The sequence below is a fragment of the Sturnus vulgaris genome, chromosome 25 (assembly GCF_052056855.1).
Source record: "Sturnus vulgaris isolate bStuVul1 chromosome 25, bStuVul1.hap1, whole genome shotgun sequence".
Classification (NCBI taxonomy): Eukaryota; Metazoa; Chordata; class Aves; order Passeriformes; family Sturnidae; genus Sturnus; species Sturnus vulgaris.
This window is the reverse complement of record NC_142267.1, coordinates 6411115-6426229: the sequence shown is the minus strand read 5'-3', so window position 1 is coordinate 6426229 and position 15115 is coordinate 6411115. Positions and strand designations below refer to the sequence as shown.

Genomic DNA, 15115 nt, shown 5'->3' with positions numbered 1-15115 from the left:
CAGCCAGGTTTGGTTTTTGACATTAGACTGCAGAACATCTGATAGAGCACAAATTAAAAATAGATTTGGGTGTTCTCCAGATGTCCAGACATTCCCAGCAGTGTTTTTGCAGCACAGCCCCTGCACCTCCCATAGCTGCACACAGCAGGCTGTTTACCAGGAGATAATACCCAGGTACTGCATCCATCTGTACACACTGCCCCAAATTCAAAGAGCAGCCTCCAACCTGGCACCTGGGGGTGAGTTCATTAGGAGAGCTGCTAATGACCCTTCATCCCTAAGCGTGCACACACAGCCCAGAACAATCACGTGGATTCCTCACATTGCTTGGTCAGGGGTTGTTTGTTAAAAGACAAGGGACAGACAAACCACCACAAGTCCCAGATGGCCCAGAAGAAATTCTTACATACCAGGCTTTGTCACAGCCACTTCTTGGGGACAGCATCCAGTACTCACCAAGTCAATGAGGTCACTGAGATTCTTCTCTATCTGCTGGGGAGGCAGGCGCCTCATCAAATCCAAGGCACAATCCAGCTGCTGGTCACTCTGCAGGAACAAAAAGAGCCCCTGGTCACAAGGTGGGCAGGTAACAACACACAGCTCCCAGGTCTCAGCACTGATACAAATAAAATTCATTCCATTTGATTGTGGATTATTGACTTGAGTCCAGTCCTTGCCTCACCAAAACCGCTTCCAGTGTTTGTGAAGTGTTTAATGCATTGTTTTTCTGCACTATCTCAATAATAAACTGAGTTAGGGAACTGAAAGTTCCTTCTCCCAAAGTGGGTTTAACACTTCCTCATTTGCACTGATCAGTTTGAGATAATCAGCATCCAAGACAAACTCTGTTCCACTACAGAGCTCCCTCTCCCCTGCAGCTTTATCAGAAAACCAGAATGAAACATGCACATAAAGCATGATCCATTCTTTCCTTCTTCCTACAAAACACACACCAAGAGCTGCCTGTACCTAAGAAATCAGGGATGTCAGCTATTTAGAGCTAACACAACTTTCTCCAAAGGGCTCACTGTAGCTGGTCTGACACAAAGAAACACCCTTAAACTCCAGAGTCAGAAAATGTGCCCCAGACACTTGAGGAGTTGAGCCATGGTCTGACATAACCTTTAGTTGTCTTTTCCATCAACAGACACGTTCCTGCTGACCTAACAGCACCCAAAATCTGCACAAGTTCCTTTGATGCCAGGTCAGGTGAAGCACAGCCAGTTTGTTTTCACTGCTCCTTCCCTCCTTTTTCTCTTTGCCACTTCCAGCCACCCAAATCGCACGAGCTGAGGTTTCATTTCACCCTCCCGTGTTCTATCAAGCTCCAAAGTCTTATTTAAAAACAGCTTCAATACTAACACAGTCCCATTATCACATTATTCAACAACAGCAGCCCCCAGGACAGGGAGAAACAGGAAGCCAAGTTTCCTGCAATTAAGCTAAACCTGGAATGAGGGAAGGAGGGAGGGCTCAGTTCAGTGGGCATCCATTAGGAAGCTGTTCATCCAGGGGAAGGGAACTCCTCACTCACAGCTACTGAACTTTCAGACCCCAAGGACAGAGACTCTTCAGGTGGCCTGTGCTTGCCCAGGCACGGATCTCCCTTCCCAAGTATTGTCTGTACCTCCTGCTATCTCCTGCATCCAGGAAGGAAACCTGGCACATTGGCACAGGGCTGTGCTCCTCACTTGTGGATCATGGGAACATTCAGGGAAGTGCTCTGTCCTCCTCTGCCAGCTGGAGTTGTTTAAAAGACAAAAAAGCCCAGGGAAGGATGTTAAAAACCACCACTAAAGCTACAACCCCAGAGTAAGTATTTTACAGGAAGGCAAACTGAAAATAAAATACACTGCCTGGAGTAGAATCCACACTCGCAGTGTTTCTGGATTAACCAACAGAACCCGGAGGGACCATTTTTACCCAACCCATTCAATAACAGCTGTAAAAGACACGAGCAGGATTGCTGAAGGCAGAGATTCTCCAAGGGGTTCAGACACAGCTGACATACATGTTATGTGCAATGGAAAAACAAAAATATGCAGGCACATACAGTGCATGGTACAATGTACTTCCCCAGTACCCAGCAGGTAAAAGCAAGGCTGAGCAGGACTCCTCTGTATCTCACAGAGCATTTAGGTAATTAAACAGCTTGCCAGGAGACCTCTTCAAGCACCAAAATAAAGGCAGGCTCTGCTGCAGTTGTGTCCCTAAATCCATGGCTATACAGTCACTTTAATCCAGCATAAATCCGGCTGGAATGGTCAAAAAGGCAACACAAGCTGACAGATTACAGCTCAAAGTGGTACCTTGGGGTACTGGAGACATCTGGTATTTCAGAATTGAACAGTCAAGTGAACCAGGATCCTTTGCTCCTGGTTCTTTCTCTGCAGGTGAAGATTTAAAAGCCAGGTGTGTCAAACTCAACCTTTGGTTTAAACCCAGCCCCTGCCCAGCTGGAGGAGACAGAGCAGCTGCAGGCACTGACACACAGGGACAGGGAACCATCCCAGGTGCCAGCAGCAGCTCCCTCATCTTACAGGTGAACATCCCAAGGATGTGCAGTTTGGAGAGTGGCACTGGATTCGGGCTGCTGAAACCCCCCAAGGCCTTCACACAACTGGGGGAACTGAGGACGTGTCACCCACCTCTCCAAACCCCACCTACTTCTCTCAACCTCACCCGTCCTGCATTTCCACTCGCTTAATTCTTCTGCAAAACCACTGCAGACCGGGTTTCTTAGCAGACCTCCAGTCAAAACATTTCCATGGAATTTTTGCCTTTACCAAGAAGAGGCTCCTGCAGCCCTGCTCCCTGAGCAGGTGATCAGACAGCCTGTCTCCCAGGCTGGGCTGCTCCCAAAGCCAAGCTCTTTGAGCTTGCACGACTTAATGAGCTTAGTGTTTACTTGATAGGAGGTCATTTTCCACCATTCCTGTTTCATCCAGCCCAGAATCTCCTGTGGAGGAGCAGGGAGTTCAGACAAATTCTAAATGAAGTTTTATTACAGCTGAAGTCACTGAAGGATTTAGAGATCATAGGAATCTCAGAGACTGAAAATATTAGCTTAGATGAAAGCTCTTTAATAAGTTTCCTTTCAAGATGTTTGCCTATCTAGAATCTCCACTTAAGCACCTGTTATAGCATTCCCATGGCACTACCCCAGGGAACAAGGTTATGAGAATGTCTGTAGTAGTTATTTTACAGCTTCCTTTGTCTGCACCTCGTCTTCTTTTTGGTCTTTTTGCTGTCCTAAGCTTATTTCCAAAAGACAAACCCCCTCATAACAGCCATCTCTGGTCATCTAGGCATTCTGTGTTAAAGCTCAAATCAGAAAAAAAAAGTGCTGAAAAATTTTTTTAAAATTGCAAAAATGTGCAGTTGTAAAGGGGCACAGCTGTGCACCTTAATTTTAAAGGTTGAGTATGGGCAGATGTCATTCAAGGCAGAAAACACAAAACACCCCAGATAGTTACTCTAAGTATGGAAATCACAAAAAATGAAACAGGCAACAGCTGGGCTTCCTTTTGACTCTCACTTGTCATGTGTAAAGCCCAGAGCTCCTTGGGGTGAGGGGCACAGGGAACAGGGGTACAGGAGCTGACCCAACACGACACCAAGCTGGGAGCAGAGAGCTGCTCCTGCACAGCCCCTGCACACACCAGAGCCCAGCTGCAGCCCTGGCAGTCACCCACAGCAGGCCCTGGCACCGATCAGTGAGCTCTTCTGCACCAGGAGACACATCCAGACACATCCAGAGCCTCTCCAGCTCCAGCTGAACCAGCAACACTTCACTGAAGTGGCACCTGTTTGCCCTTTTCACCAGACACCAGCACTCAGATGAGTTATTACAGGTATTCTGCATTCTTCAAATACCTTTACACATGCTTGTGACTACATACACTAACAGAAATCCACAGGCTTTATTCCCAAGTTTGGGAATGGACAGTTCTCCAATTTCAGTTACCTGAGACTTAACCTATGTTCCACCTTCCAGGAGGGCTTCCACAAACCTGCAGCTCTCCCCATCCCAAGGCCATTCCACTTGTAAGGAGATAAAAGATCTCATTTAAAGCTCCTGGCCTTTCAGTCAGCAGAATTTGCTCCCATTTATCACAAAGCCCTGTGGACTGAATCTCCCTCCACAGCTCTGTTGGGACACTCCTGCTCATCTGAGCCTGTTATTGCAGAGCACAGACAGAGCTGGGCGGTGTCTTCAAACAGAAACCCAGGCTGGTTTCACTTCTGTGCTCTATTTCTGTATTAGCCCCACTCACAGCAAGCTCCTGAGCCCAGAGCTGAGCCAGCTCACAGCTACAGCAGTGGGAGCTTCTCCCAGTTTAGCCTCTCCTGGCTATAGAAATAATAATAAATAAATATAATATATTATATATGCAATATAAAATAAATAATAAACAAATAATTCAGTTGGGCCACCACATCTTTTCCACCAGCAAACCCAGTACAACATTTCTACTCCAGGCATGATGGTGCTACCGACACCCTTTTCCATCTGTGACATCCCCTGAGAACAACTGGGGGACTCAGAAATTACTGCAGCTGAAAAAGCCACACACCTGATAGGACAGAAAAAAATCTTGGAGATACTTCATACCCAAGTTTTACTCAAGACTGGCATGTGAAAGGTTACCCAAATTCAAAACACAAGCAGCATCTCAATGTTCAGACAGTAAAAACATAAGGTAAAATCCTCAGAAGGCACTGCAATCAGAACATTTGCAAAATGCCATGCAATTCAAAATAATCACACATCAGAGCACTCTGATCACTGGTCAGTTTGCAGGCAAAATCTCTCTGTAAATTAATCCAGGGCCAGAAGTACACAACAACAAATGACTCTTTTTCCTTCCTTTCAAGCTGCAGACATACCCAAGATTGTAAATCACATTATTTCCTGTCAGTTCTCCCAACAGGAATGCCTGACTAATGTTTCAGCTTTGTGGTACTACAACACTAAGGTTTTTTTAATTGAAACAGATACCCAGCTTCCCCTCCTGCTTGTCATTTTAATCCCTGCCAACTTCCAGAGCTCCAAGGGCAGAAGACTCCCTTTTCCAATTACACAACAGGATAGTATTACTGCTAGAAGCTGCAGCAAGGGTTGAATTATTGTAACCCTTGGGTAATAAAAAGTACAGTAGTATGTTAAGTTGCAGGGTTCCCTTCTCAGCTGTCAGCATTCACTTTTTAGGATATTAGATGGGAAGGGGAGTAACTGTCTGACCTGGGAAAGCCCAGAGAAGTTCTGCACTCATGACGTTTCCATCAGCTGCACATATTCCTCGCAATCTGTTTCTCCACATTATTTTTCCCTTGACTATTAACCCTCCTCTGGCAGATCCTATCTAAAACCATTTGTAATGGACTCATAAATCACAGCTCTGTGACAGCAAGGTGTGCTGGGGGAGAAACAGCAATAGCACAGTAAGGAAACAATCAAAGGTAATAAAACCTGAACGCAGACTCTGCTGTGGACAGTCATAAAAGGTCAAAGATTATTAAAAGACAAGACACCAATGCAGACCTCATTCTCCTTCTCTTCAGCTACTTTTACCTTTGTCTGGTTTCAGCTGGCATGGATTCAGTGGCTTTTATTATCTCAAACACTTGTGACCACAATGTATGCTCAGTAACGAGTTCAGCCCAATTTGCTGTGGTCGAGACCAAACAGCCCCAGTGCTGACACCACCCGTTCCACGAATACCAAGTGAGGAGGATTAGAGATTAAAATAAAAGCAGAAGTGATGGATCAGAAGGCTTTAGCAGAAGCTGCTGTACTGTGTCTCCCCCAGGTCTCCTGTAATCTGTATTTATTTACAGAGCAATTGTACAAGGCACGTCACAGCTTTTGAGTCAGCGAATCCTCCTTGGAGACGTTTTCCTGCACATTATTTATTTTATTCTGCTGTGCTCTAACTTTTAAGTACAAGTGAGCACATAGCAATACTAGCCTCCATTAATGACTGAACACACTCTCTCAGCTTGTTTTCTGAATTCAGGTCTCAGTGTTGTACACACTGCAAACACAGCCAAAAAAACCTCAGGAACACTGAGCAGTTTTTGTCTTCCACTGCTCCAGGAATGGAGCACACGGGAAGTTCAGAGGGACCTCTTTAAAGAGGTTCTCTACAAACAAGTCACTTGTGCATCTGCCCTGAAGCCTCATGCAGGGGAACTAAAATAATCCAAGGAGAGAAGTGAGGCAGCTTCACTTTCTTTGGCCCCAGAGTGCCGCTGACATTGGATCCTTGTCACCATTTTGGGCTGCCAACACAGCCTGGCAAGTTCTGCACAGTTTTAAAGGAGTTGCCATGGGCTTCCAGGGGCAGCCACCAAAGAGATCTCCTCCTCCTCCAGACAAGCTCAATGGTCAGCGTTTTGCCAAATCCTTGTTGATCACTTTAGCCTCCAGCAGCTCTTCCAAGCATCCTTGCTATCAGCTGTACTCGATTTCCCTTCCTCATTCCCACCTCCAAACCAGGCCAGTTCTCTGTCCATAGGACAAGTCCCAACATCCCAGCCCAGCTCTAAAGCAATTATTAAGTGAATTATAATACACTGAAGGCACTCCCATCTGTGAGTTTGTAAATAACCCAGAGCTGCCTGCAGCCTGATCTCATGGACCAAGCAGTTGTCAAAACATTTTACATCCAGGGAGAAGAAACTACAACCCCTGATAGTCTGGATCAGGGCACTTGTCTGTAATTTTTTAACTGTTTACAAGTAAGGATCCAGCACCTCCAGGAGCACATTCTGCAGGTGGTTTCCATCCCTGTAGGTGTTTTGTGACCAGATGCAGTTCCTGTTAGCACACCTACAGAGGTGTGCAGCACACAGGGAAAAATTAACATTTCCTTGGCACCTCCTCAGCAAGGATGCATTTCCACATACTTGCATGTACTTGTGTCTACTCTCAAAACTAATTTATCACTTTAGCTTATACAAATCCAGTGCAAGTCTCCATCATGTGCCCAAGGAAAAGAGCCATCACACACCACCAGAAGAGCAGGATGGAGCAGCACCAAGGCTTTCTGGGAACAGCTATTCATCCCGACCTTTTGCCAGGATCACTAATGATTTCTGCACCAGCATTTGTCTTCTGGGTAACAGAAACAATGTTTTATTTATTAAACTTGTCATTGAACATGACAATGCAATTTACTGGCTTTCATCTGGTGCCAAGAATTCCCGTGAAGCATAAAGTTTGCAAAAAGTCACTTCCCAATAAATCATAGCACTGAGTGACTATGCAATCTGTTAGCCCCACATGAAAGAAGAAAGTGGGGGCTACAGATAAAACTTGCACAGATTGCAAAAAAACGTGTCTAACTTTTAATAAATGGATTAAAGACATTCAAGTTGCCTGTAGAACTGACCAACTTTGCCAATAGGTTTTATAACTAATGTTACTGCACAGTGGGGGATTTTTCACATTTTAAGTCTCAATTTCACACAAAATAACATTTTCTTTGTTAGCTCTAATTACAGATAGGAAATCTTAGCTAAACAAAATGCAAATAACCCATTACAGCACAGCACTGAGAGACAAGAACTCTGCCTGATTTTGCAAACTCTTCATGAGGCAGCTGCAAAACCAAAACCTGGTTTCACTGCCAGGAGAGATGAACACAAACGTGTTTGTGCCCCAAAAGGTTTTGCAATCACCCAGTGCAGTAGGTGTGAGCTGGTTCACCAATCTTGTGACCTGTTTCTCACTCTGTCTTCCTGCCTTCCACTCATATCTTCTGAGGAAGAGCCCCAGTGCATCCTTAGAGAAGGGCTGCCTAATTTTTACAGAGGTCACTTCTTTTATTTTTTTAATTGAAACAATAATTACTACAAATACAGCAGCTCTTGAGATTCACTGCTGCCATTACCCATCCTGACCATCTACAAACATGTCATTTGTGATGCTTTCTTTTAATCCAGCTAATGCTCAGTGACCTTCCCAAATGCTCTTCTCTTCTATGCACTGTTTGCTTCATGTTCCAATCAGCCTGGTCACAAAAGTTCTGGAACTGCTCAATTGAAATGGAGAAGTTTTTCCTTGCAGAATGAGCAAAGTTGGGCAAGTTGGTCTTGGCCTGACAGATCCAGGCTCTCCTTCCAGTCAACTGCAACTTAAATTCTGTTTTGTGAGAAATCACATCCAAAACATTTGAGAAAATACACCCTGCAGAGCAGCAGGGAGCGTGCCTTGTATTTGAAGGTGACAGTGAACACCCTGTGCTTACTGACAGCAGAACTAACACAGTGTCAACAGCCCAAATTCAGGATTTGCTCTATCCCAGCTCTCCGTGGAGCTGACAGCTGCCCAGCTTCAGATGCAAACTCAGCATTTTCCAGCTCCTGGAGGCTGCAGCCAGGGTTGTAAATTCAGGAGATAACTCTGGCAAGTAACTGGATGCCTGGCAAGGCAGGCAGGAGGCAGAGGATCTCTCATTAGCCCTCTTCCCTGAAAGTCCTCCCGTTCCTCAAAGGTCACAAAAGTAGGTTAATATGCCTTCTGTTTGGGTCTCACACAGCACACCCCAGTGACTGCCCTGCAGAGCTCCCACCAGTCCAGCTCTGTCCCAGGAATTCCAAGTTTTAAACCAGGAAGTTCCTGGTTTTGCATACCTATAGGTCATAAAAATATCATACCTAGCAACATCACACCTCCTAGAATTCCTTCCTCGGCTGGAATTCCCCAGACCTGCCTGTCCTTGCAGTTTTTTCATGCCTTCTTCACCACTTCTGAACCCTCCTGACCTGTCCTCCATCACACCTGCAGACAGGCACCCAGCTCCACACGGGCTCTGCCATCAATCCAAGCAGATGTTTTGGTGGGAGCAGGGCTCACCTGGCACACACGTGCCAGCTTCAATCCCTGTCACATCTTCCTTCACTCTCCCATGAAGTTCATTATTCCATCTGGCCAGTCTGTGCCTTACCAAGCTCTGGATTAGCCCTGCCTGGACTCATGGCTACACGAAGCTGGTTTAGACTCTCCAGTGGAGCCCCATCAATGCTGAGCCAAGATTACACACAAACCTCTCTGCACGACCCCTGGATCTGCAGGGTCACAGCACCTGGTGGATAAATACAGCTGTAGTCAGCACAATGCAGCTGATATTTTACCTCATTCCTCCATTTCATGGCTCTCTCCTTCCTTGAATTAACACACCAAAAGCCCCATCTCTTGTTTCCTGAGCCTGTCTCAGGTTGCAAGCCCAGGCTGGCAGCCAGGCCCCAATGCCTGGGCTGGTAGAAGCTTTTTAAATCCTGGTATTTACCAAGGCAAAAATGTCCAGGGAAGGCAGGTTACAGGACAAGGCTTTCAAAGTCAGCAGTTTGTCTAATGGAAAAGAGAGAAAGTATCACCTGAAGAAACACAAACAAAATTCCCTGAGAGAATAAAGAGTATTTTATTTATAGTGGCTTCAGGCAACCACTAAGCTTCTGTCTTCGGTGCAGTCTCAAACATTTTTCCTTCCACACAAAATCCTCTTCCTTAAGTGCTGTTTTCAGTCTTGTTTCAGCTGATGCTGCTAAAATTGTGAGATCCTGAGTTCTGCTTTCACCCAGGCTCGTAAGGCTCCCACTTTGCAACAAGGACGTGATTGAAATTCCAAGTCAATGCAGCAGGGAAGGACTCGGCTCCACTTGCTGTGGAGGACATTCCCTTCAGTCTCAGGGAAGGACACGCTCTGCAGCACGGCTGCAACACCTGGAGCCGAGTCCCAAGGGGCTAAACCCAGAACCGGGGCTCCCAAACCAACACTGCACCGAAAACAATGCAGGTACACTGATCAAATATAAATTAGCAAGGTTTAATTTGCATAGAGTAGGAATAAAGTAGGCAATTTATGAGCAGGACAGCCAGGTAAGTCAAGTGCCTGCAAATGCATTCCCTAATTCTTCAGCCCAGTTTGGAAGGTGCAGCACAAGGAGCAGGAGCTCAAAGCAAGCTGCAGGTTTCCTTCTGAAGCCTACAAGAGGGAGGGAGGAAAAAACAGCACCAGATAATACAAGGAAATCAATCTACTGGTTGGTGCCAAGGCTCAGACCACTACACCAGGAAACACAGCACCAGGTATTACCTAATGCAACTGAAGTCATTCTAAACAGAAAATTATTTTGGGCACAAAACAACAGAATAGAAGCTGCTTTCAACTCCTCACTCAAAACTTCACTGCATCAAAAATGCAGGAGGAGAGGGCTCCACTGCATGTGGCATCACAGAGGAGAATTACAGTAATTTAGCTGAGAAACAAGCAAAGCTCCTTCCTCAAATCCACCCTTCCATGATAAACTCTCTCAGCCCAACTACCAGAGAAACTCCTTTAAAACTTCCTCAATAGCACATTCCCCCTCGTGCCCCACCAAGGAAGTTTCCAAAGCAAATGTCTTGTCTAGCACACAGGCCAGAGCTCCAGCTCCCCAGGACAACGTGTTTGGAAGCATCTGTTCCCATCCTGCTGTAGCACACAGGACTAAGAAGTGAATTTTGGCCACTGGGTCAGATCCAGAAGTTATTCAGCTCAAGTCACAAGAGCTCCACACTCTCTCAGTTTCAGTCACACCTTAGCCAGGTTTCCACTACAGTACCTGCTCACTTCTCACAGGAATATCAGCAGGAACCCCTCAGTCACAGACTATTAAATATTTAAGGAGGCATCACACCAAAGATGAAGAAAAAAAATCAGTTTATCCTCCAGTTTGAAGTGGCCACACCCCCACTGAACTGGCCTGAGCTCTTGATCTTCAAGTTAAAGAAGCTTTTTAATTACCACAGCCTATCAGCAAACAAAATTTGGGCTAAAGCCCAACTAGATAGAGCAGGAATCCTGGGAAAAGCTTGTGTTGGTCAGAGATATTAATTACTGCTTCAGGGATGAAGCCTCTGTGGCAAAGAAATTCAAATTTGAAATCCCATGTTTTTAAGTGAGATTTTTTTTGCCCTTATTCCTGGAAATGGCAAAGGCTTAGGCAGAACTGAAGCATTTACAAGCATTGGGCCTTTCTCCTTGCATTAAGAAGAGACACAAAGATTTATTTGGTTGAGGCTTTTTTAAATTCTTCAGGACTCCTAGCATGAATCAGTGAGAAAACAGGAAATTTTGTAATGCACCTTAAAAATCAGTTTATGAATCACTTTATAAAGTGATTGTCTGAAATATGATAAAAACAGAAGATCAACATCTCTTTTGAGTATCTTCTACTTCTGTAATCATCTCCATCACCTGGGAAAAGTTATTAAAGCACATTGGATTAAAGTAGGGTAAAACAACAGGGCTGAGCGTGGACAGGCCTCTGAGCAACCTGCTCTAGTGAAGGTGTCCCCTTTAAAGGTCCTTCCAACCCAAAATATCCTGGGATTCCATAGCCCTAAACTGTGAACCTTTCAGAACCTCACATGTCTCCAGCAAAATTGCTCCTTTGAGCAGGCACTGAAAATAGTTTTATTTTACATTGAGGTGGGTCTATCACAGTGTGCACCAGCTCAAAGGGGACAAATCACAGCAAAACACTTCTTTAACAAGTTTATTTTGCAGGGTAAGGAGCTCCTTGGATTTGACCAAACATCCCCACAAAGGGCAGGCAAAGAAAGACAAACACGGGCGCTGGCACTGCCCATTGAGTCTGCACAAGTATTCCCAGTGTAAATTTGAATTTTAAGGCTTTGGAGTGACCTAACTGGGGCCTTGCAATGCCTGAAGGGAGCTGGCAGGAAGGATGGTGACACACTATGGATAAGGGATGGAGGGACAGGACACAGGGAATGGCTCCCACTGCCAGAGGGCAGGGATGGATGGAATATTGGGATGGAATTGCTCCCTGTGAGGATGGGCAGGCCCTGGCACAGGGTGCCCAGAGCAGCTGTGGCTGCCCCTGGATCCCTGGAAGTGCCCAAGGCCAGGTTGGATGGAGCAGCCTGGGACAGTGGAAGGTGTCCCTGCCATGGCAGGGGTGGAGTGGGATGGGCTTCAAGGTCCCTTCCAACCCAAACCATTCCATGATTCTGTGATGCACCAACAGCAAACAGGAGCAGTACAGAGCACTGGGGAGTGCTGGGTGATGATGTGCATCCCCAGCTCCACAGCCATCCTTCATCCTGGGAAGTCAAGGGATGGATGGAAAGCAAAGCTGACAGCTGTGCAAGTAGAAACTGAGAAGGGCAGCATTGTCGTTTTCCCGAAGAAAGTCATTTCTCAACTCAACTCCAGTAATAAGGACTAAAAATAGTCACCCAAAAGAGCTGAGCTGCACTTTTCATTCTCTTTCCCTCCCAGATGTCAACTAGTCCCCTATCAGCATATATATTTACCATATGAGGAAATCCTGTTTGAACAACTTCAGCTTATGAGTGTTTTTCCCTCCCTAATAAACCACAAGATTAAGCATCACTGCAGTGGCAGTATTTCCTACCCCAGTGATATCCTCTGACTTGATTATTTTGGGAATTTGCTGTTTAAGATAACATTTAGCTAAGCTCACACACTTGGCCTGCCTAATAAAACACAGACTCTACAAAACAGCTGAAGTTGGTGTTTCTCAGAAGGCATGGGGTACTGAAATTGTCCCCACAGCACATGGTGGAGGTCCAAAAGGGACATAACCAGGTTAGAGATGGGCTCTGATTCCAGCCAAACAACTCCTATCCTGAAAATCTTAGTGACTCTGAGCAGCACACGAGGTTTGTGTTGGTGTCACTGTCACATCACACACCCCAGGCTGTGCTTCACTGCTCCTTATCTGCCTCACAAATCCTAGATGGAAGATGCACAGCCAGCACTGCACTAGACAGTCTGAATTTATGGATGATTAAATCACAAAATTTTGCTAAAATTGTCCTCATTTTCCTCAAAAGTTGCATAGCAGAAGAAATCCTTGCTAACATGATCAGGCCAGTTTACATAACCTGGAAAGAGAGGGTTTTATTTCTACAAAGAGCAACTGGATTCCATCCATTCATAACCCACAATTCCAGAAATCTCAGCAGATCCACTCTCCCAAGTCCTGCTTTGCCCTCAACAGTGCCTTCCATTTATTTTTAGCACAGAAGACACTATCCATCCAGGCAGTTTTCAAGCTTCATGTGTTGCCCTGCCCTGCTTCCCTGAGCACCTGACTGAAATGTGGGCACAGCTCCGAGTTCTCCAAGGAGACAAAGGTTCCCCTCTCTGCTTACACAGACATTGGTAACCCTGTGGTACCAGGAAGGTGTTTGACCCAACATCCTGCACCACACCAACTGTTCTCTTCAATGAAAGGGCCATTCCATCCTTTCAGTGCTCCACTTCTGTATTCTGCTCTCAGACCAATAAAAGTAAAGATCCTGGAAGAACCCTAAACACTGGGTTTGCCCATGAGTTGAAACTGGAGGCTGCAGGTTCATCCCTAAGTCCACTCAACATTGGAAACCACCACATAGCGTTGGAAGTTCTAATCAAATTTCTCCTATGCCCAGTGGTTTCCATGACTAAACATGAAAAACTCAGAAGCAGCAAAACCTTGAAACACTCAGGAAATTTCCAAAGGAATTGTCCTCCACCTCCGACTGACACAGATACATTTAAACCCTGACTAGATTCATTTTTATATCCCGTCCAAAGAAGTTGGTACCACCGTTGTTATATCACATGAAGCCTCCTTGTATTCTTTGAACTCTTTTCCTGTGAGGATTTTTGCAGTGGCAGAAGTTAGGACAGTCTGTTGGAATCCCAATTTGAGATTGCACACACACAGATTGCAGTGTGTTAAAATAAGGAACACAGCTGCAATGAGATGCTCTGTCCTGCCAGGACTCAGGTACAGCACCTGCTCTTGTCTGAACCTACAAGGAACAGAACTTGGATCATAACTGTTCTTCACCTTTCACCTGACATTAAAGATCTTTATCCTGAATGATACAGGTGGCTCCAGAGAAAAACATAAGGCATTGCCTCTGAAATTCCTATGAATGAAGGCAAGAAGTACAGGATTACACTTGCATGGTTAAACCGCCTTAACATTGCTGTAGAGCCGGGCTCTGGGTTGTTCTTTTACGAACTAAACACATTCAAACATCGTTGAATTGTCATGCTGGAAAATCTGAATCACGAATCCCCAAGAGCATGGGGTGATGTGATTCCCGACAAGTGACTCCATGCATGAGGAGGCTCGGGAAAAGCCGCTGTCCAGGAAGGCAGGGAGCAGAGCAGGGCCTGGGCCAGCTCCCCTTTTCTGATGGAATCTGCTCCCTTTACACAGCACCAAACGAAATCGAAAGGATTGGTGCCCCGGGCTAATCCATTCTGGAAACACAGCGAGATGGAGATTATTCCACACGGCTGAGGAAACTGGAGGTTCTCCGTGGGAAAGAAAAGTTCTCAGCCCTGTGGAGGAGCAGCACCCACGGCTGTAGCACCCCCTGATCGGGCGGCGCTTGACTTCCCTGTATTTCGCGGATTCCATGAGATCACAGCACACTTAACACCAATCCCAGCTTCCAGACGGTGGGAGACAACTTGGATTTACGCAAAGGAGCGATGGGATGGGCCCAGCGCTGCCAGACGCCGCAGCACCCGCGCCGCTCGCAATACCCCGGGCGATACCGCTGTCCGCCAGAGCAAAACCATTCCCTGTGGAATTCTACAGCATTCCCTCTGGAAACACCGCCCGGCACCGGGACCAGAGACCGGGCAGTGACCGGGCAGCGGAGCCCCGGGCGAGCCCCCCGCCCCCGGGCCCTGCGGAGCCTCAGCCCCCCCGCCAGCGCCCTCAGGCCGGGCCATCCTTCCCTGCGTCCCGGCAACACCGCCCTCCCTCCGTCCCTCCGTCCGTCCCTCCGTCCGTCCCTCCGTCCATCCCCGCCGCCGGGAAGAGGCCGGGCGAGGCCCCCCGGTGCGAGAGGGCGGTGTGGGCGCGGGGGGGTTGTGCGGAAGGGCGGAGGCCGCGGCTGAGGGCGCGGGGCCGGGCCGTTCTCACCATGTCGGCTGGGCGGGTGCGCGGGGCGGTAGAACGGCGGCGCCTCCCGGTCCGTCCCTGTCGCTTCGACGCCGCGGCCCGTCCGCTTCCGCCGCCGCCCGGCAGTGAACATCCGGGTCAGCGCCGCCGGCCCCGCCCCCGC

At 47.0% G+C, this 15115-nt stretch overlaps 1 protein-coding gene across 2 annotated transcripts in view; it reads right to left on the bottom strand.

Moving 5' to 3' along the window:
* CAPZB (capping actin protein of muscle Z-line subunit beta) overlaps nucleotides 1–15115 on the bottom strand; it is a 55940-nt gene extending 40825 nt beyond the window's left edge. Inside the window, exons 1-2 of one of the 2 annotated variants that reach the window (XM_014881687.2) lie at nucleotides 14974–15115; nucleotides 457–546 (exon numbers count right to left, since the gene is read on the bottom strand). In XM_014881687.2, the coding sequence (XP_014737173.1) occupies nucleotides 457–546; nucleotides 14974–14976 (93 nt within the window). In that variant the 5' untranslated portion in view covers nucleotides 14977–15115. The remainder of the gene's footprint in view (nucleotides 1–456; nucleotides 547–14973) is intronic. The other variant, XM_088178961.1, reaches the window with a different exon arrangement.